This window comes from Neovison vison, chromosome 3 (genome assembly GCF_020171115.1).
Source record: "Neovison vison isolate M4711 chromosome 3, ASM_NN_V1, whole genome shotgun sequence".
Taxonomy (NCBI): Eukaryota; Metazoa; Chordata; class Mammalia; order Carnivora; family Mustelidae; genus Neogale; species Neogale vison.
Genome location: NC_058093.1, coordinates 98,908,448 through 98,933,548, shown reverse-complemented (window position 1 = coordinate 98,933,548; position 25,101 = coordinate 98,908,448). Strand labels below are relative to the sequence as shown.

At 38.8% G+C, this 25,101-nt stretch overlaps 1 protein-coding gene across 1 annotated transcript in view; it reads left to right on the top strand.

Annotated features, from left to right (window-relative positions):
* Window positions 1-15,009: 15,009 nt before the first annotated feature.
* SLC35F5 (solute carrier family 35 member F5) overlaps window positions 15,010-25,101 on the top strand; it is a 37,555-nt gene continuing 27,463 nt past the window's right edge. The window contains exons 1-6 of the mRNA XM_044242598.1: window positions 15,010-15,276; window positions 16,155-16,245; window positions 16,386-16,527; window positions 19,661-19,804; window positions 22,493-22,555; window positions 24,655-24,736. Of these exons, the coding sequence (XP_044098533.1) occupies window positions 15,237-15,276; window positions 16,155-16,245; window positions 16,386-16,527; window positions 19,661-19,804; window positions 22,493-22,555; window positions 24,655-24,736 (562 nt within the window). The 5' untranslated portion in view covers window positions 15,010-15,236. The remainder of the gene's footprint in view (window positions 15,277-16,154; window positions 16,246-16,385; window positions 16,528-19,660; window positions 19,805-22,492; window positions 22,556-24,654; window positions 24,737-25,101) is intronic.

Genomic DNA, 25,101 nt, shown 5'->3' with positions numbered 1-25,101 from the left:
CATGCTTATAGCAGATGGCAGAGGTGTAATTTCCATTTGAGGAAATTGTCTTTCACTCTTCTTTGCTGGATGCTTTCAAGCAACGGCCAAGCGTATGTTTAATTTCCAAATTCTTTATTTTGAAGACTTTCAACTTACAGAACACAGCCAAGAATTGTACAATGAACTCTCATACACTCTTCCCCTCCAGTTTCTAATTGTTGGCATTCTGCCAGTTTCTTCTTAATCATCATTTCTTCATAGGTATACGTTTATATAAATGCACACACATGCATTTATTATTATTCTTATTTTTTGTGCTGTGGAACCATTTAGGAGTAAATTCCAGATATCATAACCCTTTACCCTTTTCCTGATAGTCCACAGAACAATGACCAAATTCAGCAAATTTAACTTTAATACCCGTTACTATCTAATGTATGGTCCACTCTATAGCCAAATTGTACTGGGTGTCCCAGGAATAGCCATTCTAGCATTTTTTTCTTCTGATTCATTGTACTGTATTTAGGTGTCATCTTATAACATATGTGATGTCCTCCCTCTTTTCCTATCTCTACAGTCAGAGCCTTTATGTTAAGATATCTTTCTTTCCTTCCCTTATTTAAGTCACTAGGCATCTGTTAAATGGTTACCATTATATTAGGCCAGGGGAGGACAAAAAAAAGGAGAGAAGAAATTTCCTATTATGTCATTTCTTGAGAAGACAATATTTCTATTCATGAAATGACAAGGCCATAGCTTCAAAGCTATGCATAGTCAAGTGTGAAATAAGGTATATGCAAGAGCTGAAGGAATTTAGAGAAGAAGAAGGAAAAAAGAAGGGACAGAAGAAGGAAAAAGAGAGGGAGTGTAGGATCAAGGTTAGCCTCCACTTCTGTGAATTGGGCTGGGCATTTTTCTCCTGGATGTGAAGTTGGAGGGTAACCCACCACCAAAGTCTTTACAGACACCTTATGTAATTCTGCCTTGGTCCTTAGGTTGAGCATCATTGCAATAGAATTTGAAGACATCACAGTAAGCAAACTGCTCATCCTGTGCATTATTCTGATGTTGGATGGACCTATTTCTGTTTGTTTCAGGTCTTGGATGTCTATATTAACTTCAAAACACTTCATTCTAAGTAAGGAGTCTCAGTAGGGGGACGCCTCCATGGAAAATTGAGCTTACTCTTCAGTAAATCTGTGAGTAACATAATTCCATTCATTACACCAAGATAGCTCAACCTCAGCACTATTGACATATTGGGATAGGACTCTTGGTGGTACTACGGACATTCTTTTTTAAGGGAGTATCCCAAGTATTAAAGGTGTTTAGCCACGTTATTTGCCTCAACCCACTAGATACCAGTAGCACCTCCCCATTGGACAACTGAAAAAAATCTCCAGAGATTTGCCAAATATCCTTTGCAGGGATTAAAAAAAAAATTGAGAACGACCACATTAGACTGAACTCCTCAGGGATAGGGGCCATTTCTGATTCACTTATTATTGTGTGGCATGCACTGTATCTGGCACCGAATAAGTACGTGATAAAGAGCAAGTTAATGAATTAAAGCACTAGATTTGTGTTCATTTGCTCAGTGTCCCTATTGTGTTTGTACTCAGTTGTCCCCACCGCAGATTTGCTCAGGGATTGGACAAGGAAGGGTTGGGTTGGCTCCATGTAATTGTTCTGATGACAGTACATTTGAATTAAAATTCAAAGCCCTGGTTGACCCATTGTAGAATACAGACAGGCAAATAGAGATCAGTATGTAATTTCAGATCTTCCTGAACTTATGATGGAGTAATAGCCTGGTAAGTCCATCATACACTGAGACTATAGTAAGTCAAAAATGCATGTGAAACGCCGAGCCCACCAAACATCGTCGCTTACGCTTGCTTACCTTAAATGTGCTCAGAACGCTTGCCTTAGCCCACGGGTGAACAATATTATCTAACACAAAGCTTGTTTTATAATGAAGTGCTGACTATCTTACGGAATTGACTGACTGAAAGTGAAAACCAGAATGGCTATTTGGGTACGGACTGGTTTTGAGGATACTGGTTATTTGCTCTTGTGATTGCATGGCTGGCCGGGGGCTGAAGCCTAATGCCTGGCATCACATGAGAGGAGCCTACCGCCTATCACTAGCCTGGGAAAAGATCCAAATTCAAAATTCGAAGTATAGTTTCAACTGAATGCCTATTACTTTTGCCTCAACATAAGAAAAATTTAAAAATGATGTACAAAAAAACCCATGTTAAGTGAGGGACCATCTGTAGTTTCAGATTTATTCATCTCATTTATTTAAAAGAAAAGACCATTGACAGTTTAAGTCTGGCAGGGAAGGTGGTGGGATGAAGGCAGCTGATATCTCCCACTGAAAATTCCTGTGTGGAATATATGGATGGGTAGGTTTTCATGCCCTTGGCCGGGTTGGTGATCAACTTGGACTATGAAGAAAACTGAAAGGTCAGTTATCTAAACCATCAGAAACTCCCTTTTAGCTGAAGCGGATGCATGTTGTGAAAAGAACCTTTTGTATATTTTTGTCAGATGGGAGCGTCAAGGAGAAATGGCTTGTGTATGTAAAATCACCACATTTAAAATACTACCTTAATCTGATTCAGAATGCTGGTAGAGGGTAGGGGAAGGGCTTATATCCGAACCCTCTACCTCCCACTCAGTTTTGCTGTGAACCTAAAACTGCTTTAAAAAAAAAAATAAAGTCCATTGGGAAAAAAAGATCCTGACCTTTGCTAAGACACTAATGCTAAATCTAGTGGGTTCTAACGACATTTTTCCTGTTTTCCTATTTCCTGTGTCCTATCTCATACTTAGTGATCTCAAAAATCATACCATTTCAGTGATAACAGCTGCTTAACGATGCTTACTCCTGGCAGGGGGAGAAGCTGAAGTGAATGAAGGTCATTCTAAGATGAGGATTTTCCCACAGCTTTGGCTGCCTGGTTTGCTCACCTCCCACACCTTCCTGAATTTCAAAGCACCTACCTTATACTCTTTATTGCACTGCAGTTCAAAACCCTTGAAAGCACAACACAAAGGATTTTGGAAGGCAAAGCAGTGCTCTAGATATTTTAGGTTTTGCAAAGTTCAGCTTTTAAAATCTAACCTAACAAGAACCATATACACAATCGCTTGCTACTTAAAAACAAAAACAAAAAAACAACATGAGACCTAAGATTTAAATGCATCTTTTAGGAGCCCAATTCAGGGTATTTACAACAGAATTTATACTCCCCCGCCTCCTGCGACACAGTTTTCTGGTTAGTACCCTCTATCATTAGTTGGTTCTTGACTCTTCTGGTTCGCAGCTTGGAGCACCTGTCTGTCTTTTTTGCCACATATCCCTCCCTCCCTCCTTTCCTCCCTCCCTCCCTTCCTTCCTTCTGATTTTATTCATTTTTGAGAGAAAGAGCATGCATGCATGAGCAGGGGGAGGGATGAGGGAGGGAGAGGCAGAGTTCCCACTGAGCAGGGAGCTGGCCAGGACTCAACTCCAGGACCCTAGGATCGTGACCCGAGCTGAAGGCAGATGCTTAACTGACTGAGCCACAAAGGCGCCCCTATTTATCTCATTTCATGCCTGGATAGTTGACTACTAGTTTTATCTTTGATATTTTCTGGTGGCTATCATAGATATCACAGAATCGGATTTGATACAACTGTTCTGTGGTTTTTTTTTTTTTAAGATTTTATTTATTTGACAGGTAGAGATCACAAGTAGGCAGAGAGGCAGGCAGAGAGAGAGAGAGAGAGGGAAGCAGGCTCCCCACTGAGCAGAGAGCCCGATGTGGGGCTCGATCCCAGGACCCCGAGATCATGACCTGAGCCGAAGGCAGCAGCTTAACCCACTGAGCCACCCAGGCGCCCCTGTTCTGTGGTTCTTGTTCAGTTCCTATTTTTCTGCACGCTCAACCAGTTTTATTCACTCAAGAAATAGGTGCATGTTCCAGGTACTCTTTGAGCCACTAAAGATAAGCAGATCATCAGTGCTGTTGGGAAAACACTTAATACTCTTCACGTCAAGCCCACATCCAATTCATCGGCAAGTTCTATTTTCAAAATCTATCCCAAGGCTGTTCATTTAGCTACATTTTAATGCCTTTTCATCAAGCCATAGACACCATCATCTCTCAGGACTCCCACAGTGACCTTGATCTCTCCATTTGCTCTTGATCCACCCCTAGTCACCCTTCCTATGGCAACCAAAGCAATTTCTTTTTTACCATCACCCAAAATAATGCTTAAAACTGATCAATGGCTTACTACTGCCCTAAAAAGGGAATCTTAACTTTACCACGAGCCTCAGGACCCTGCACATTGGCTGCCACCTGCCTCTCCATTCCCATCTCATACCTTTTCTTGTCCACCAAGGCTTAGGAACACCTGGTCTTCTTTCTTAAACCCACCTGTTTTTCCTCCATGGGTTTACTTTCCCCACGGCCCACAGTTCTCCTTCACTGGGTTGGTCTGTCTTTGGAACCAAAGCCACCTGCTTTAGAGATGCCCTTCCCTGATACATCTGTTGGAAACCAGCCTATCCTACTAACACATCTCCATCTTCCTTCAGAATATTTATCACAATCCTATATGAACGTTTTTAGATATTTGTTTGCTTATTTATTGTCTACTTCTCCCCTTTAGAAAATATGCTTCAGAATATAAGGGCCTTGTTTGTTTTGTTTATTGCTATATCTCTAGGTGCCTTGGGGTTTAGGTCATTCTTAGATGGTCCACTATCTTGAAGAGAGCACGGAACACTCAATAGTAGACACTCAATATTGAGTAGACACTCAATAAATATTTGTGGAGTTGAAGGATATATCCCCCATATTGTCTAGCAATGGTCATACAAGAGACCATCAATACTTTTGCTCAATTTTCCTATGAGGGTCTGTAATAGGAAAAGCATCTTTGCAAAATTATATAATTTTTAAAAAAATTTTATTTATTTATTTGAGAAAGAGAGAGCACAAGCGGGGGGAGGGGGAGAGAGAGAGGGAAAGCACATTCCCTGATGAGCAGGGAACCTAAGGCAGATGCTTAAGGGACTGAGCCATCCAGTGCCCCAAATTATACTATGGTTTGAGTTAGAGTTCTATATCTTGTTCTTCAGAGTTACTAGGAATTATAATGTCATAAACCTATGATATACAATATTTAGTATAAGTAAAAATAGATACATACACACAGTTGTACAAACCTGTATTGCAATACTTTCTAAAGAATGTCCTATACATGGGGCACCTGGGTGCCTTAGTGGGTTGGGCCTCTGCCTTTGGCTCAGGTCATGATCTCAGGGTCCTGGGACTGAGCCCCCAGTTGGGCTCTTTGCTTAGCAGGGAGCCTGGTTCCCCCTCTCTCTCCCTACCTGCCTACTTGTGATCTCTCTCTCTGTCAAATAAATAAAAAGTTAAAAAAAAAAAAAGAATGTCCTATACATGGGGCACCTGCATGGCTCAGTTGGTTAAGCATCTGCCTTCCGCTCAGGTCATGATCTCTGGGTCCTGGGATGGAGCCTCAAGTAGGCTAAGTGCTCAGCTGAGAGTCTGCTTCTCTCTCTTCCTCTGTACCTACCCCCAACACCCTGCCCTAAGCCCTGCCCCACCCTGCTCATGCTTTTTCAAATAAATAAAATCTTTTTAAAAAGAGAATGTTCTATGTGTGAAAAGGCACATTTAAATATTTAAAATTATAACATCATGGATAAGCTTCACTTACTAATGTGTCCTTTTGTGAACTCCAGGAGCAAAACCAGGTCTGTGAATGCCTGGCCAAAGCGAAAGTCCCAGAGATATCTTAAGGTTTCTCAGAAATGTAACTTTGGCCACAAAAGCAATTCTCCTTCAACAGAATTGCTACCTAGAAAACACTCTCTACTACCTAGAAAATCTACTCTAAGGGGTAACTTAGAGAAGTGAGATGGTTGTATTCTGTGCTCCCCCCAAACACTCTTGCGAATTAGCCAGGGAAATGAAAGTGGTGGGCAACATGGCTGATGGAGAAGAGCTGCTCTTAAGGAATGGACTCCGTCATTTTAGGTCACTAAGCATGGAAGTCTCCCTTTTTTGGAGTTTCTAATATTCGTAGGTTGAATATTTTTATGAATTAATTAAGCCAAAGTAAAGAGGGACTCTTTCATGTTCCAAAACATAAGCCTGCTTCCACCTGACAGATGGCTCTCAAAAGCCAAATGGAGCCTGGGCAGTCTGAACCTCTGTGACACAAACTACCGAGCATGGACAGCTTGCAGAAGGACACCATTCTTGGGGCTTTCCGCTTATAACCGGAATTCACCCAAGCTTTCAAATGGGTACAAGTACATTGTAGCAGCTAGACCCCTGCTTTCACTGGCTGATCTGCATACACACATAATGCTTCGTCTCATGCCCTGAAAGTTTTCCTGTACCCTCTAGTGATATCTGTAGTTAGAGATTCTCTAAACACATGCACATGCATGAGGTTTTTCTCTTTTTTAAAAATTACTTAGAAGTGAGAGTCATTCCTTATAAAATGAACTGTTTTAAATTGAACATTCACTACCTCCACCATGTTTTGCAGCCACCATTCACATCTATTTCCAAAATATTTTCATCATCCCCAAAGGAAACCCTATACCCATTAAGCAGTTGCTCCCTATTCTTCCTCCTCCAAGCCTCTGACAACCATCGTTATATGCTCTGTCTCTCTATGGATTTACCTATTTTGGATATTTTTATATAAATGGAATCATACAATATGTGACTTCTTGTGTTTGGCTACTTTTACCTTAGAGCAATGTTGCGAAGGTACATCCAATGTTGCGAAGGTTTGTATGGTTGAACAACATTCCATTATGCATATGGACCTCAATTTGTTTATCCATTCATTCATTTGTGGACATTTGGGTTGTGCTATAGAATGAATGCTTGTGTCCCTGCCCCCATTCATATGTTGAAACACTAATACCCAATGCGCTGGTATTAGTATTTGAGGTCTTTTGATGATGCTTAATTCATGAGGATGAAACAAACCATCATGAACGGGAATCACGCCTTACAAAAAAGGCTCCAGAGAGATCCCCTGCCCTTCCCTACCACGTGAGGGCACAGAAAGAAGGTGCTGGCTGTGAACTAGAAAAAGGGCCCTCACCATATTACAACAACGTCAGTGCCTTCATTTTGAACTTGGCAGCCTCCAGAGCTATGAGAAATGAATTTCTGTTATTTAAAAGCCACTCAGTTTGTAGTATTTTGCTATAGCAGCCTGAAGAGATTAAGGTTGCTTTCCCTTTGGGCCACTGTGAGTAGTGCTACCGTGAACATGTGTGTACCCATACCCAAGCTTTCTCTTCCTCGGGGAAACCATTACATGTGGCTTACTGCAGAGGACTTCCACCTGTCGACATCATTGTTGTACTGCTCTGTACCCACTTTGATGACCTGGATGGCATCAAGTTTGTGTGGCTCTCATTTTCTCTTTTGAGGTATATCCTTTTTGAATGCTGCTTGTTTCTCAATTACAGAATTTTGAAAGGTAGAAGCCCTTTCTTTGTTACTTCTCTCCAGTAGTCTTTAGTGAGGCTGAGATGCTAGAAATGAGACAAATACAATGTTTTACTTAATATTGCTCCTCTTTTCTGCAGACCAAGTCTTTCTTACAGGGCCACAGTCGTGTTCCCTGATTATTTGTTTCTTAGGATGAACCATTTTCCAGGAAAGCCTCAGTCTTCATGTACCTGTCACTGATTCCCAGATAATCACGAATGCCTCTTAGACTCAAGCTAGAGCTCCTGTTACATAGAGAGAAAAAGATTCACCGTTAAGTCTTCATTAATAGGTACATAATGTTCTGAGATAACTTGACTATATCAAACACATGTGGCTGTTTATTCAGATATGTCTACTGGTCATGGTCACAAATTTGACAGTTTTATAAAAGATGGAGCCTAATTCCCATACATTCTATCCTCTTCACTTCCCCACCCCTCTGGTATATGAGCTGGACTTGGTGATTTTTTTTACTAATGAGTAGACAATGGTAAAATGATGATGTGGCTTCCAAGATTAGGTCATAGAAGATGTTGTGATTTCTTCCTTGCTCTCCCTCGTACTGCTTGCTCTGGGGGAAGCCAGCAAGCCACCATGTCAGGAGGACACTTAAGTAGCCTGGGGAGAGGTTCACCAAGGGAGGAAGTGAGGCCTACTACTAAATAGCAAGGAACTGGGGCCTCCTGCTCTCAGCCATGTGAATTAGCTTTCTTAGAAACATAGCCACCGGCCCCATTACAGCCGTCAGGTGATGGCAGCCCAGCCACCACTTCTGGACTGCAACCTTACGAAGAAACCTTGAGCCAGAACCACTGAGCTAAGCCACTCCCAAATTGCTAACCCAGAGATATTGTGAAGTAAATTTTAAATCTATTAAGTTTTGTTACACAATAATATATAATCACTATGTTTACTGAAAGAGTTGGACTTTGCAGGATACAAACAGAAAATAACATTATTCTTTCTTGCCTTTTCCCCTAATAAACATGCTTTCTTGCTTTGTTCTTTGCTGTCCACGATGAAATAATAGGCATGTTGCTTAGCTTTTCTGGATACTTTTAGATATTAAAAAGACCACTTTTGTCTAATAATCATATAATTTGAGCTAATGTTCAATTTAAGTTTCACTCTGCTGCTAACCCGGGGATATATTTCAAACCTGAAAGCCTGTCATCAGGAGGGAAGTGTGGCTGGTTTCTTTATTTTCCATCTTGTTCTACTTCCTCTCCCTCACTCACTAGGCTGGCCCTAGGATGCCTCTGTGGATAGGGGGTGGGGGGAAGGAAGCTCAGTAAGGAAGAGAAAAGGTTTTACTTGATTGGTTTGGCTGTAATATGACATCATGACATTTGTTACTTCTGGGAATGGTATAGTAGTACACTAGAGTCTGCCTGTGCCAACTTGCAAGAGCTAATTGTTCAATGTTAAGCCTAGCTGTCATTAAAAATTAAATTATATATTAACTTGTAATTAAATAAATGTTTTAAAATAAGATAAATACTCATCATCTCTTAGTTAATTAACTACATTTTACTATCATCTATGTTCTTGTCTTGAGTTTACTTATGTCTACTGCATCTGTTTGGTAGAAGTACTTTATAATGATGTTCTACAGTGCGTCCTTCCCTAATAGATGTCACATGGTTAGCCTGTTCAGTGTTCTGGGAGTCTGGAGCCATGGAATCATACCATGGAGGTCAGAAATGCTATAAATCTCGATCCTTTTTCTGAAGATCTATTTGTTAAACCTTTACCAGAACATCACTGCTGTGGTATATTCTAAATGCAGGTCTTCATCCTCATGGAATGCGGGATGTTGGGAAACGTGTTTCCTATAGTTACTTTGGCATGATCCTGTCTCATCCACCCTACCACTTGTGATCTTCCCCTGAGCAGTTCTCTGTTAGGGATACCTTATCCCTATAAGCAGCCCTAGTAAATAGTCATCCTGGCCCAGGAGAAACTCACTTTCTTTTGCCCCACCTCAAAATACAGGCTGTTCCCATTTCCCCATTATCTTGCAGTCAGAGCAGCAAGACTTCTGCAGGCTCCAGTGCCTCCTGTCACTCTGACACTAGTCCGTGTGTTTTGTGTTCCTTAAACTTCAGTGAACATGTGCGAGGACCTTTGAATGATCCCTTGAAGTGCCTGCCCTCCCCTCTTCCCTTGGTGTGCTAGAAGAGGAGAGAAGCATACCTCCCAATTCCCATGGAGATGCCGATGAGGATGTTGAGATCACATGACAACTCTCTTCAAGCAATTATTTTCCCGTCTTTTGAATCCTCTCATAGATTCTTAGTCTACATATACAGCCTGGCTACAAGTGGTGTGCTGATGGTAAACTGGAATAGGACACCCTCTTTATCAGTCCCCCATAGACCGATAGTCTGAGACCTCACCTTCAAACTTGACTCTCTTTTGCTACCTATTGTTTATTCTGTGTTTGGGGGCCTCTGCTCAAAGCAAGAGAAAACAAGAATAGTCACATCTGTTACATGTGTCTTAGCCTCAGTCTGTTTTTTCTTTCAAACATTCTCCATGGGGAGTTGAGGCAAGCCAGGCTGTACATGGGCCACATGGGCAGAGGAAGGGTTCCAGGGACTACGACGCTCAGGTTGGGTGGTTTACTTAATGTCCAGCAGCAGATGGGAGCCCAGGTGTTGGTGAAAATGATAAGAGAAGAAGCCAAGGCTGTCCTGGATGAATGGTATCAGATATTAAGTATCGGGAACAGAATACAAGCCAAAGATAGGAGATAAAAGAACAAGTTAGAAGCTGAGGAGGTCAAGATCATGTTGGGAAGTGAGCTCTCATGAGCTCCTCATTACCATGCTCTAGCCTGTTGGCATGGGTCACTCAGCCGGCCTGGGCCTGGCCAGCTGGTTGAAGGTACAGGGTCGGCATGAACAGTGCCATTTTAAGTTCCTCAGGATTAGTTAGATCGTCTTGATTTTCTTGTCTAATACCTTGTCAATTATGGGAAGATAGTAGAGGAAGTAATATTCAAGTAAGGCCCTTTTCAAAATGAGCATCAGTTTGGTGGCCACCACAGTACACATTCCTAATGGGATAATAGAGAAGTACATTTAGATTCAGTATCTTCTAGCCTAGCAAATACCTGCTCTAATTACATAATCAATTTTGCCTATAATATGAATTCCTTGAAGGCAGGCTCCTCACCTTATGCAGTGTCTCCATAGTATGACCATACTAGTAAATGTATAATGGACAGTAATTTCTGATCTACTAAAAGTGTTTCTTATTTGTAATTCTTAGGTTCCATCTTAAACAAAATAAAAGTCCAAAATCTCTGGCCTGGTTTCCAGAGCATGGTACAACTCCAGAACTCACCTGATCTGTCTCCTTTCCCATTGCTTCTTTACATATATGCGCAATCAGTTTTATAACTTGCTTCTGGACATATCTTTTCCAGTTGCTCATGTAGGGGACCAGAATATGCCACCCCCAAATATGTTACATTGGCATAAGGACTATTTTGAACAAATGAGAGTTAATAGATACAGACAGAAGCCTTCCTGAGGTCTCCTTTATCTGACTAAAAGCTGAAACTTATGAAACATGAGGACTGCCAGAAATCCCCCTGCCCAGGGCAGTTTCAAGGCCACGAAGAATATCTTCAGGTCACTGTGAAGGTGGACCTGCACAAACATTTATGCCCTCGCATGTTTACTTTCCAATTTTCTAGTGCTTTTGAAAGTTTAAAACTTTTTTCTGTTGTTTTGTTATTTCTCCTTAAAATGGTTGTTTTGTTAAGATGCTATATTAGCCCAAGTTCTAGGCACTCCTTTGAGTTACGCTTCACTGAGTTTCTCCTGAGTGATGTGTGCTATCCATGTTAATAAACTGTTTTTGTCAATCTGTCTTTTGTCAGTCTAATTTTACAGGGTCCCAGCAGGAGAATCTAGGAGGGTAAAAGGAAAAATAATTTTCTTCCCCTACACTCACATTCTTTTACTCTCTTAGAAATCATTCCTCTCCCTACTCCCTCATCAAAAGATGGAAGTTGAGAACAGGCGCAAGTTCAGATTCTACCTGTTCCTAAAGCCTTCTCTATAGATCTGCTTGGGGCCATCATGCCTCCAGAGCTCTAGCCCATGCCCTCAAGGACGTGGCAATAAATGATTATCAGTCAATTACTGTCTTGGCATACCTATTCTATGGATCTTTAAAACTTGTACTCAAATTTCTGTTGATATCATGCTCCTCTAACCTGCCTTGAAATGCTTTAAAAATCTAAGACTTTGTCATGTTCAATAAATCTTCAGACCTGAGCTATCTCAGAACCTCTCAAGTTTATGAATCCCTGTAGCATATGATTTACCCCATAAAATGCAGGAAGGGACACATTCAAAAGCAGTCTTTTGTATACAATTTTTTAAAATTGTAAACCTCAATCTATTAAACTATACCTTGGAATCAAATAAAATCAAATATTTATTAAACTATGTGCCCAGCATTCCAGTAGGTACTGCAGAGAATAGGATACGTAATAGACTTTTCTGAGAGACTGAAAATACAAAAGGACAATGACCAGAGCATATATAAAAATAGAACTCTGGCCCACAACCTCTGCAGCAGTCTGTCCAGAAAGGCAACCACAGTCTCTGTGGCAATTGGCCGAAATGGCCAGGACTTAGATCAGTAACTTCGAGCTCCTTACAATATTTTTGCCCTTTCCAATCTAGGCCCAACTAGAGAAAGGCATTCACTCACTCCTAAACAATCCCATAGAATGTCTTGCTTCTCATTAGATTTTTTTTTTTTAAAGATTTTATTTATTTATTTGACAGACTGAGATCACAAGTAGGCAGAGAGGCAGGAGGCATGGGGGCGGGGGTAGCAGGCTCCTTGCTAAGCAGAGGGCCCAATGCGGGACTTGATCCCAGGACCCTGAGATCATGACCTGAGCCAAAGCCAGAGGCTTAACCCACTGAGCCACCCAGGCGCCCGCATTAGCCTTTCTTGTGCCAAAAACCTATCAGCATGTACCCGAAGCATTTTCCTACTGTAAAGCTTTACCCTCCGTGACTGCTTCTGGGTCTTGGCCCAATTCAAGTGAGAGTGGCTGACCACTTGCTATGGCTGACCACTTGCTATGGCAAGTTCTGAATAAATATCCTTTGCTTGTTCTCATTTGGGTATTCTTCATTATTTCCCTTTTTGGAATTTATAGGTGGTTTCAATTCTTAACTAGAGGCCCCAGAGATTCATGATATAATTATTTATAATTTTACTAGAGATTCAATTTTGAGGCTGGTATACAGGAGAGTTAGGTAGTGACTGTTTTGTACACAGACAATTTTGCTTTCATATTCAAATGTGGCATATGTTCTTTACAGGAGAAATTATATTCTCTATATTTCAGGTGTTTGGTTTTTTTTGTTTTGTTTTGTTTTTGTGTCAGACTCAATAGCTGATGAATCTTAAGGGTCTACTATTGAGAGATCTCAGTGAGGAGTAATCAACTTTGAAGACTGAAAAGGGAATTAGTACAAATAAAAGATCAACCTTTTAAGCCTGTGATACCAGAATAAAGGTGGTGCCAACTAACAGAAATGGAGACTTGGGAAAGGAATTAGGTATAAAGGTCAAGAGACAGTGGGAAGTTCAAGCTCATTCAACAAATATTGACTGCCAGTTCCATGCTAGGTACTATTCTAGATGGTGAGGATATAGTGGAGAATGATATTGACAAAAATCCTTGCTTTTGTGGAACTTGTATTTGAAAATGCAGACAGCTGGCATCTGGTGCAAGACTTTAAAGTTACAGAGGACTTATCCTTAAGCAAGATATGTACTTGGGGTCCAAAGAAAGGAATGCCTGAGATGAGGATGGTGTCACAGCACAGAAACCACACCAGAGTCAGTTGTCACACAGAAGTACAGTAGAATTTCCTTCTGAGGGTAGTGGGAAAAAATGTTAATGGAAGATTAACCTAGGGTTGGAGACTACTTGAAGAAAGCTGGTCTAAAATTACCTTATCTTCATTGTCACAAGAATATCACAGCATTTGTCCTTTAGCAAATGCTCTGGCAGTAGGTGGTAATAATGGTAACTTGCATTTACATACATTTATAAAGTACTATCATTTACATTATTTAATTAAGAAAAAGCTAACAGTATCTCTATAATTAGAGATGGAGAACTGAGGCAAAATTGAGTAGAATAATTCTCAAGATTACATAACAAATAGTGGTCAGATTAAGAATTCGAACATAGTTTTCCTGACCCTTTGATCTTGAGAGGTATTTATACTATTATTTTTTTCAGTCTATAGATCATAAATGTAGCATACTATGAGCTTAACACTCTAAAGAATGTTAAAAAAAAAGAATAAAAAGGGTGCTGGTAAATGCATGCAACCAAATTTCCCCAGAGTAGTAATTTCAAGTACATGGTTAAGACTTTTCTAATTCTGAATGATAGGCTTCTGAATGATTCATTAGAGCTGTTTGATGCTGATCATTTATTAGAAACTGACTGAATCGGTACGAAAAATGTGCATTGGTATTGTCTCATTACTTGAATATGTATTTAATTTTAGTCAAACAAGAGAAGATTTAAGAGAATTAAGAAATGCACTATATTGCCACTATGAAAGTAGTAAAATTTCTTTGTGCCGTCTGAAGAAGGGAAGAATGCGATGGTGGTGGATAACTCCAGTTAAATTACAGAACCCTTTAGTCTTGTTTTTGTCTTCTGAGTATCAGTGAGGACTTTGGCCAAGCATTTCTTCTTATAGGATATTCAAAAGATAGGAAAATATCTATACAGCTTACTACTTTCATTTGCGTTCTATGTGCCATGAATTGATCTAAGCCCTTCACATTTGTAAACTAATGTAATCCTGGCATATATTTACATAGGTGTATATACATATGAGTGTATATAACAGACAGATGAGGCAGGTACTATCAGTTCGGTCTATGAGGAACCCGAGGGCCGGGGAGGTGCAGCAGCTTTCCCCAAGGGACACAACTAACTCCGAGAGCTGGGATCTAGTTTACAAACAAAAGGTTCCAGAAAGTAAAAATCTCCCATGCCACTTCGGTTTTCGGTCCTCTCCTCGAGAAAGGGATATGGAGAGTTCCAGTGCCCAACTTTGTAGCAAATGGAGTTGTCAGCTTTCTTCCTAGGGCGGGGCCCTTTACAGGCCCGGCCACCTCCCTCGTCCTTCATTCCGCCCCAGCCACCCACTCCCGCTTCCCTCTTCTTCCACCACGCCCTGCTTTACTTCCATCTCCGCTCCTCCCAGGGTCATTGCCTTGCCTTAGAGCTTCGCGCCCACTGCCTGACAGCACTCCGCTCCACGCCGCCGAGTCACCCTGGAGACGCGCACACGCGCAGTCCGTCGTCGCGCCGCCGTGACGTAACCCCGCGCGGCCGCCGTCGGGCTAGGGGGCGGGGCCGCGGGGCTGGCTGGCCGGCTGGGGGCGGGGCCGAGGTCCAGCTCCGGGCCTCCGCGGCCATCGCTGCCTGTGCGTTCCCTTCCACTCGCCGGCTCCCCGCCCTCCCGGGTCGAGTGGGGCCGCGCGGCATCCGCAGCCTCACCCCGAGGGACACCGCGGCTTCAGGGGCTGGACCTCCCTCCAGCGCAATGTCAGGTACCGCGACAGCTCTGTGAGTCCGAGGCCGCGGCCGTGGCGCTGGGTGGCGGCGGGTCCGGGCCGAGGCCGCTCATGGTGCCGCCACGACACCATCGCGGGGCAGGAAGGCCAGGTAAGCAGGCAGGGGAGGGCCCCGAAATTCCCCGGAACCCCAACTGGGACCCACGAATGGTCCCACCCCCCGCTTTGGAGTCGGTGGAAGCTCCCTGGCCGAAGTGGTATTGGTCTCCAAGGGGCGCGTGAGGGGAAGGCTGACAGGGGCGTGTGAGCCTGGTCTGCACTCGCGACACTAGTGGGAGCTGCTCGAGCGCCGCCTCCGCGCTTTTTCTCACTCCCTGCGGGAGCGTCACCGGCTTAACTTTTTTTCCCCCCCCCATCAAAAGAAGAGAAGGATTCCTTTTAACAGCTGTTTTCTCACTGGTCTCCGGGGAGTTACTCTTCCGACCTAAAGAGACTAGGTGCAGTGACAGGCAAGGGTGGGTGGGGAAGCATGAAGTATTCCCTCACTCTACCACGTGAGGCGATTGGAAACGCGCCCCCAAGACGCACAACAAATCGCTTCCTGTCAAACAATCCAACTCCCCTCCAAGAGATCGAAGACAGGAAAAACGGAAACAGGCGCGAGTCTAGACAGTGTGTCTTGGGGTGGATTCCTGTGTCGCGAGAGGCGAATGGAGTTTCTTGATTTACGAAACTCGAAACTCGAAGGAGCTTTGCCTTTTTTTTTTTTTTTTAAACCAGTAGCTGACTACTCTTACATATTGCCGTTTATTAAAGATGGCTTTTTTTTTTTTTCTTGGACCACGTACTTTTCGGAGTATAATTTGAAACATAGAATAAGGAAGCTAGAGAAGAGTGTCAGTTATATTTAATGCGTTTGGTATTTTTCTTTCATTTGTTCATTTTGAATTTTAAGAGAAAAAAAGATGTGATAAACCTTTTTTTGAGTGGTTTATGTTTGCATAAGCCTCATTTTATGGCTGTTTTTAGGTGCGCTGAGTTCTTCACCTCCTTATAGGCTCAGATCTGCCAGGTTTTCCGGCATTGCCCTTGAAGATCTTAGAAAGGCCTTTAAAGTAAGGTAAGCCCCACTTTTAATCTACTTGTGTGATTTTTCGACAACATTGGCTAACAAATGTCAAATGTTTCTCTTATACTAATTTTCTCATTTTTACGGTTAAAAAATCTTCTCTAATGTGATTTGTATTTTCTAAAAAACAGACTGCAAATGGTGTGTGTCTTTATCATGAACCGGGTGAATTCCCAGAGCAGTGGTTTCACTCAGCGCCGGCGAATGGCTCTTGGGATTGTTATTCTCCTACTTGTTGATGTGATATGGGTCGCATCCTCCGAACTTACTTCGGTAGGTAATTTTTGTCTAGGAATGATATTGCATTATAGTAATACTGCTGCGCATCTGGGGAATCTTGATAATCATTTCTATCTCTCATGCTGACTTAAAGCAATAATTTGAATGTGGTTGAATTATTTTCTTTGATAAGTGAATTGATGTCAGTTCTAGTTGAAACAAAAGATACTGTTTTTGTTTCAGTTTTCTTAAGTCTTTTAGGGAGGGTTATTTTAAAAATGAGGATTATTTTAAAAATTCGATTATGTATCTTTCTTTCTAAATTCAATTTCTTTGTTTATAAGTAATATTTTCTAGTGGAACAAGTATCTAGGATGCACAGCCTTTTGTCACCATTTAGTGGAAAGTAAGAATGCTTTTGAACAGGTGGGTGAAAGTGATCAGAGATTCCATGTACAGGTCACTATAATGCATTTGCATGGGTGCATACACATTTATACATCTGCTGATTCAAACATTGTGAAATACAAGGTATACGGTGATTGCATTCAGTTAAATTTTACTTTTATCAGTGTCCTCTTGATAGTAATGTGTTACTTTAAGTGCACAAAGTCGTTTTTCTTTCTAATTATATATGTAGATTTTTTATTCTATTTGGCTAATGATCTCTATAAAAAGATGTGAACTTTTATTTTCAGAAGTTACTGCTTGTCAACTTACATGTTGTAGTCTTAAGGCTAATATACAAAAGGAAATAGTATTTATAAAATGAATTTAAATGTCAAAAGAAGCAGTTTGCTACTGCTGGTCATCTCACATCATATCTAAATAAATAGTTGACTTAACTATGTCATTGTAGCCAATGAGTAAATACTTTTTTCACCGTTTTGGAAGTAGGCTCTGGAATACAACAGGCCATTTATTATTTTTCAATTTTCTGTAACCTTTTTTTTTTTTTCTTTAGATGAACATTCTGTAGTTTAACCACAATAAAACCTCTGTAATGTTGAAGGGGAAATAAGCTTATCTTTAAAACTTTATTTTAATTTTAAATGAATAGTTTGTTTTTTATTTGTCAGGTAATAAAATTTAGGACAGAGAGGATCTGGTCAAATTAAAATTTAGCAGTCTGTATCTCTTAGTAAGAGGATAATTTATGATTTTGTTATCCAAGAGTATATGTAATATGTCTAATTCTTCAGCCAAATATGCGCATTAAATTTTTGAGATAACATTGTGTATTTCAACAAGTAGATCAACCTTTTCCTTAAAGAAATTTTCTAACATATACAAAGTAGAAAAAATGGTATAATGGATTTTCATATACCTAACAACTATTAAATTTTGTCCATCTTCTCTTATTAACTCTTCTCCAGACATGTTTTCCTGAAGTATTTTAAAGTCTATTCTAGCCCGTGTCAGTTCACCTGTAAATTCTTTCATACTCAATTCAAACTGAAAAGGTCCTAATTTTTAAAAATAGAATCACCATGCCATTAACAAAATTATATTCTAATAAAATTAATTATAATTTTTAAGATCATCTGTTACTTGGTCCATATTCAAATTTAAGTTGCTTTCATTCCTTAACTATATTCCCCCAACCCCACCTTTTTTTTTTTAAACCATGCTAATGATTTGTTGGAAAAACTGGATCATTTTTCCTATAGCATATATCACACTGTATTAGTCCATTTGGGGTGCCACAATAAGACTGCCATTAGCCTGGTTGGCTCAGACAACAAACATTTATTTCTTAGAGTTCTGGGGGCTGGAGAGTTTAAGATTAAGGCACTGGCAGATTAGGTATCTGCTGAGGATCCACTTCCTGGTTCTTGGGTGGCAGTCTTTGTAACTATGTCCTCAAAAGGCTAGAAGGTCAGGAAAGCTCTCTGTGGTATCTTTATAAAGGCACTAATTCCTTTCATGAGGGCTCTGCACCAGACCTAATCACTTCCCAAAGGCCCCACCTCCTAATATCATCGCATTGGGAGTTAGAATTTTAACATATTAATTTGGGGAGGACACACAGATTCACTGCATAGTACGCATTTCAAATTTGGCTGATTATTTATTTGGGGTATCACTTAACTTGCTCCTCCTTTTCCCTTATTTCCTGTAAAATGGTAGTTAAGTGTAAAGTCCTGATTTGATTCAGGTTCACTTTTTAGGAAAAAAATACCTTGGTCATTAAGAAAAAATACCTTAATGGTACTGGATCCTGTAGAGTATCATCATACATTCATGGATTTTTGTGTATTTCATATTTCATATGTTTCAGACAATTGTAGTTACTCCTTTTGGTACTTAAACTGTACTATCTTTGCCCAGTAGGAGCCTCTTCAAATTGTCCTTTCAGTATGACCCTATTAATCTTTAACATTCTTACTTGCTTTCTGGTGCAAGATGCCCCAGGTTCATCTGATAATTTTCTTCCCCATATTTAGATTTGATCATTTCTTTAAGAACCCATGGTTTCTTTTATCCAAGATGATACAGAACACCTCTGGATTCTATAGGTGCTCATTTCTTTTGGGTTATTTTTTTAGGCCTTTCAGTGTATGTAACTAGGAATTTTTTTTTTTAATGAAACAAAAAAATCATGAATTCTCAGCTAAATGAAGATTATAGGTTTTATATAACTTCCTAGTAATGTTAATCTTCATGCAGTTTTATTCATATGCCATTCTGCTTCATTGCCTTTTCTTATGCTGTTTCCTCTGGGCTATTATTCAGCCCTACACATGCAGCTCAAAAATAGCTTCTCTTAGGAATCTTCTGCAATCCTCAAAATGGTCTGTCTCCCTTTGGTAATCCCATGGTACCGGTACACCCCTGTTGTGGTACTTAGCATATTATGCTGTGTACTTTTCATATATATATGAAAGGAAAGACTGTCTTATTTTTCCTTAGCTCCTAGCACAAGTACTTGTGCATAGTAGGATTTTAATGAAGGTGGAACAAAATTTTTTTTGGAAGTTGATGCTGCTTTGTTTGGGAATATTATCCTTTGTATACAAGCAAATATAATATTTAGAAATGAGTATAAAGTATTTTTGTAATCTCTTCTGATCTTCCCTTCCACATGAACTTCTAGAGTCAAAAATCATGTAATAGCCTATTTTGTTGGAGATAAGTAATAAGATTTAACGTCATCTCATAGTTTATGTACATTTTTCCTCTCCAGTATGTTTTTACTCAGTACAACAAGCCGTTCTTCAGCACCTTTGCAAAAACATCTATGTTTGTTTTATACCTTTTGGGCTTTATTATTTGGAAGCCATGGAGACAACAGTGTACAAGAGGATTTCGAGGAAAGCATGCTGCTTTTGTAAGTTTTAAATTTTAAGTATTTGTTGGAGAGGGAATTTAGTTTTTCAGAGTTTAAAGTTAGTAGTTTCTTGAAGGACAGTCAGATTCTGGGTGGTTCAGTTAATTGAGGATAGCATGATATAAGAAAAACCTACTTTTGTCCAAAGTTTTAAATTTATTCTTTTAATCAACGTGGTATCATAGTATCTTGTGAGAAATCAAAGATATCTAATCATTTTCTTTCCCTTATCCCAATATCCTCTGGATTGTTAAAAATATTGAACTAGCCCAAGTCATTAATGTGGAGATGAAGATAAAAGTGAAGAAGATGATGACTGTCTAGAGTCTTTGGTCATTTGCATACTAGATGAGTAGTATCCAAATAGTTGTAAAGTTGCTGGTTAGAAGTAAAGTAAAGCAAGGTTTTGTTTATTAGAATGAAGATAGGCTATTGCAGGCCATCTTTCATATGTTTGGCTAACCAAATTATATTCTTTCCTTGATGTAACATAACATGCTGATTGACACTGTTTACAGAAATGGCATTGTATATAGTGATATATCTTCTAGAAGTAGAAACTAAATTTTTGAGAGTGAAGACTATAGAACTGACTCTAAATTATTTTCTTTTTCAATTCTTTCCTCTTTTTAAAAAGAATTTTGATAGGATATACATTACCATTTTAGCCCTTTTTTTTCTTGCCCCTCGTTTTTTACTGTAGTAAAGTATATATGACATAAAATTTACAACTTTAACCATTTTTAAATGTATAGTGGCAGATAGTGAACATTTTAAATGTTTATTGGCATTAACTACATTCATTTTGCTCTGCAGCCATTACCACTGTCCATCTCCAGAACTTTTTCATGATCCCAAACAGAAACTCTGTACCCATTAAGTAATAACTACTATTCCCCACTCCTCCCAAATACTTTCTTTCTCTATTAATTATTTTCTTTTATGTGTACTTTTCTGTGCATTAAACTAGTAGTAGTTCTCATCTTTTCTAATGAAAACTTTTGTTTTTTACTTTGCAAAAGCAATATATACACATTATAGAAATGCATGTACATTACTGAACATTTAGAAAATACAGAGGAACAAAAGAAACTAGTAATTCTACAAGGAATAACTCCAGAGTATTTTGACCTATATCCTGTTGTTCTTTTTCATGTGTGTATTTTTATTTTATTTTTTACAAAAGTGTAACTATACTATTATGTCCTGTTTTACAGTTGGCTTTCTGTTCTTAGTGGTATATCATGAACAACTTTCTGTGTAATTTAGTATTCCTAGAACATTTTTTAATATTAAGTTTTTTTTAAATTGTAGTAGTGATGCATGTTCATTGTTGAAGAGAAATTTATGGTAACATGAAGAATAAGAATAGTCTGTCCATAATCTCACCATTCTGCAACCACTGTATATATATATGATACTTCTGTAGCTATGTGTTTACATGCATATATTTAAAATTATAGTAGAAGTCAAGTTAGGCTATATCATTGTCTAACTTGATTTTACTTTCTACTTAGCAGTATATCATTAATACCTCTCCAGGCTAATAAATAAACATCTGCTACTATGTTTTCTATTTTATTTAACTGTTCCTTGATAGTTTGATTATTTCCACTTTTTCTTTTGATATAAGTAAATAGGAATATCTTTATACACATCTGTAGTTATTTACTTAAGAGAAGTCTCCAAAGTGTAATTGCTGGATAAACAGTAATGCCATTTTTCAGGCTTTTGCTTCCTATTGCTAAATTATAGTCTGTAATTCATATCTCTGTTATCAGTACATGAGATCAAATCCTTATCACAATCCCTATGTTTACCAGTTTGATAGGTGAATAATGATATTTTGTTTACTCTGCATGCTTTTGGTGTTTTTAAATATATTATGCACAGTAGAATTCTTTTTGGAGTTGTCTATATCTTGTCCATTTTTCTACATTGACTCCTTATTGTTTTTTAATATATTTGTTGTACTGTAGAATTCTTTTTGGAGTTACCTATATTTTGTTCATTTTTCTACATTGACTCCTTCTTATTGTTTTTTAATATATTTGTTGCACAGTAGAATTCTTTTTGGACTCTTCATTGACACAGGAATTCTTTTAAGAGTATGGTCTCTGGTGTTTGAGTTTTGTTCTTTCATTTGTTGATTTTATGACCTTGAGCAAGTTATTTAACCTTTTCAGACTTTAAACAAGGATAATAATAGGGTAGCTGTGGGTAAATAAAAACATGCTTGTACAGCACTCGCACTAGCGTAGGGTTCTCCAAGTGCAATCCAGTCCATTAATCTTTTAGGGAGTTCTTGATGTTATTACTATTATCATGATAACACTAAGAAGTTATTTCTCTTTTTCACAAACCCTCCCATCCTTTACCTTCTTATCTGAAATGTTACAATAAATGGTATTATGCAGAGGTCATAAATTTCGTATTTAGATTGACTTTGGTTTTAATCCTGGCTCTGTTACTTAGATGAGATCTCTCAGCCTATTTCTTCATCAGTAAAAAGAAGATGATATACCTACTTTGCGTAATTGAATACTTGGCCTTAGCTGCTATTACGATTAATAATAAGTATATCCGTATAATACTCTGGATTTTTTATTCTGTTCCTTTGAGTGTGACTGACAGCAGCCTTACTTTATACCATGAATTTAATTGAATTTTATGTCCTGTTATCTGTAGTTTGCAGATGCTGAGGGTTATTTTGCTGCTTGCACAACAGATACAACTATGAATAGTTCTTTGGTAAGTGCTTTTTTTCTCATAAGGATTGGAACGGGTGGAGTTAAGCCATGATAGGAAGGACTGAAATAGCTTTATAACACCTCTATATTAGGATGTAGATATATCCTAATATTGGGTGCCCGCCATAAGAATTGTAATATGGTACTTTATTTCTTGGGACCCAGAAGTAAGCAGTTCAGCCCTGTAGAAGAGAAGGGAAGGGGGCATTGATTAAGGAGTGAAAATCCTAAGGGATAGTCCTTTGTCCTTTGTTTCTTACTAGGTTCATCAATCACTTTGTGTTCATTATTATCATCACTTAGGAGCAAATACATTTGTTTGACACTAAGAATATATAAGCTAGTTGTTCATTTGTTCCATAGATTTTTTCCACAAAATTTTAAGAGCATTTTTTTTTTTAGATTTATTTATTTATTTTAGAGGAAGAGGGAGAGCACGAGGAGGAGGAGCCAAGGGAGAGGAAGAAAGAATCTCCAGCAGGGCTCCGGCTCATGACCCTGAGATCATGACCTGAGCCTAAAGCAAGAGTTGGATATTCAACCAACTGCACCTTCCTGGCTTTCCTAAGTGTTACACACTTGTTTTAGGCTCTAGAAATATGCAGCTTATGTCCTAGTATTTGAGAATGTGTGTGTGTTCAGGGAGGGCAGAAGAGACAGATAATAAGTAGTGTGTAAGTAAAGTAATTAACATATTTACTTATTTTAAGCATTTATAATCCAGTTTGAGAGAAAGTATTTAGAAATCTTTTTTTTTTTAGACCATACTTAAGGCTTCTCTTTTAAGATGTATTGTTCCAAATGTGGCATTCTATCTGAGAAAAATTTTAAAGTTACTCTAAAGTTTAACATCAGTTTATTAAACCATTAGCTTTGTGGCCTTATGGTCAGTGCAATTTTTTGCTTGTTTGTTTGGCTTTTAGAACTATAGTTGCATGCAAGGTAGGTTACCAGGTATTGTAAAGGTATTCTGAAGCTTAGAGAAAATATCATTCCATTTCTCTGGGATCTTAAGAATCAGAAAAATTAATATCAGTTGTTTCTATCAGGGTAGAAGGCAGAGTTGAGGTGATAGACTATTCTTCTACCTACTCTAATACTAATTTTTGCTGTTATCAGTAATACGGGTATGTCACATCTTTCTGGGCCAAATGCTATAATGAAAAGTTCAGTGTAACAAAGAGACTGTCAATTTTCAGATCCTGTTGCCTCTTCACTTACTGCATAGTTTTTATTGGCAGAGTTCTAAACCAAGAACTAATAGAGAATTAAATAGAAAACATTTTCTGTTAATTTAAGAACAGCTTAGTTGGATAATCATGCCTTAAATATAGATCATTTAAAGAACATATGTAAAAACAGTAGAGGAATTCAGAACCACTTAAAAACATAGACCTTTGGAGCATGGTTAGATAAACCTGGCAATTCTGTTGTCTACCACTTGATCATTTTATATCTCTGTTTCTAGGAAAGTTTTTTAAAAATGCCATTTTATGAGGTTGTTATGAGGACTAATGAGAAAGACATGTTTAACTGCTCTGGACTTCGTAACTGGTACATTGTAAAGAACTGATAAGTGGTAGCTGTTTTTTTCTTGTCTGTTAATCCTCTAATGGTTTTCAGGAATCTTAATTTTTAGTTGAATCTTTAGTTGAATAAGATAAAACATTTGGCAAATACACATACATATTAGATCTTGTTTATCTCTTCATTGTCTACCTTCCCCTTTAAACTGTATGATCATTGAGGACAGAGACTTTGTCTTTTTTCAGTCTTACATCCCCAGGATCTAGAACAGTTTCTGACGTAGTAGAACCTCACCATGTATTTGTTAAAAGAATAAATGAAAAGGAATTAGAGCTAATCTGTTAGCTTGAGAAGGAGATCTGCTTTTATGACATTTAAATGTTAAATATAATGTACCAGTGCTCTTCCAAAACGTTTCAAGAATATTCTGCTGTGGTGAACAGCAGAATATGGTGGTGAACAGCTGTGTTTTGAGTGGTGTTCATGTCTACATTCCATCAACTTAAATTTTAGCCAATGTATCAGCCATTTTACTTGCTGTTTATATTTATTTCTGTTTTTGTTACATTCTAGAGTGAACCTCTTTATGTTCCTGTGAAATTTCATGATATTCCAAGTGAAAAACCTGAGAACACAAACATTGATACTGAAGAAAGTAAGCAAAACTTAGAATTTTATAACTTAGAAATGGGAGGAGATTTTAGCTTCATGTAAGCCATCCCCAGCCTTAGTGATTTTGTGGGGTGGACTCGGATCAACTGGCATTTCTTCTTTTCCATGTGGTATTGGCTTGGCCTCTAATCTTCCAGAGTTTGACTGGAAGTTTTTATTTAAACTGGAAATAATTTCCAAATACTAGAAATCTCTATGGTTTCATCATACATATATATACATATAAATACATAAAATATATATATTTAAATGAGTAAGATCCTCTTCAACCATGCCATTTGAGACTCCTAATAGCAAATTGTATGAGTTTTGTTGGTTCTGTGAATTGAGTAAAGAATACCAGCTCCA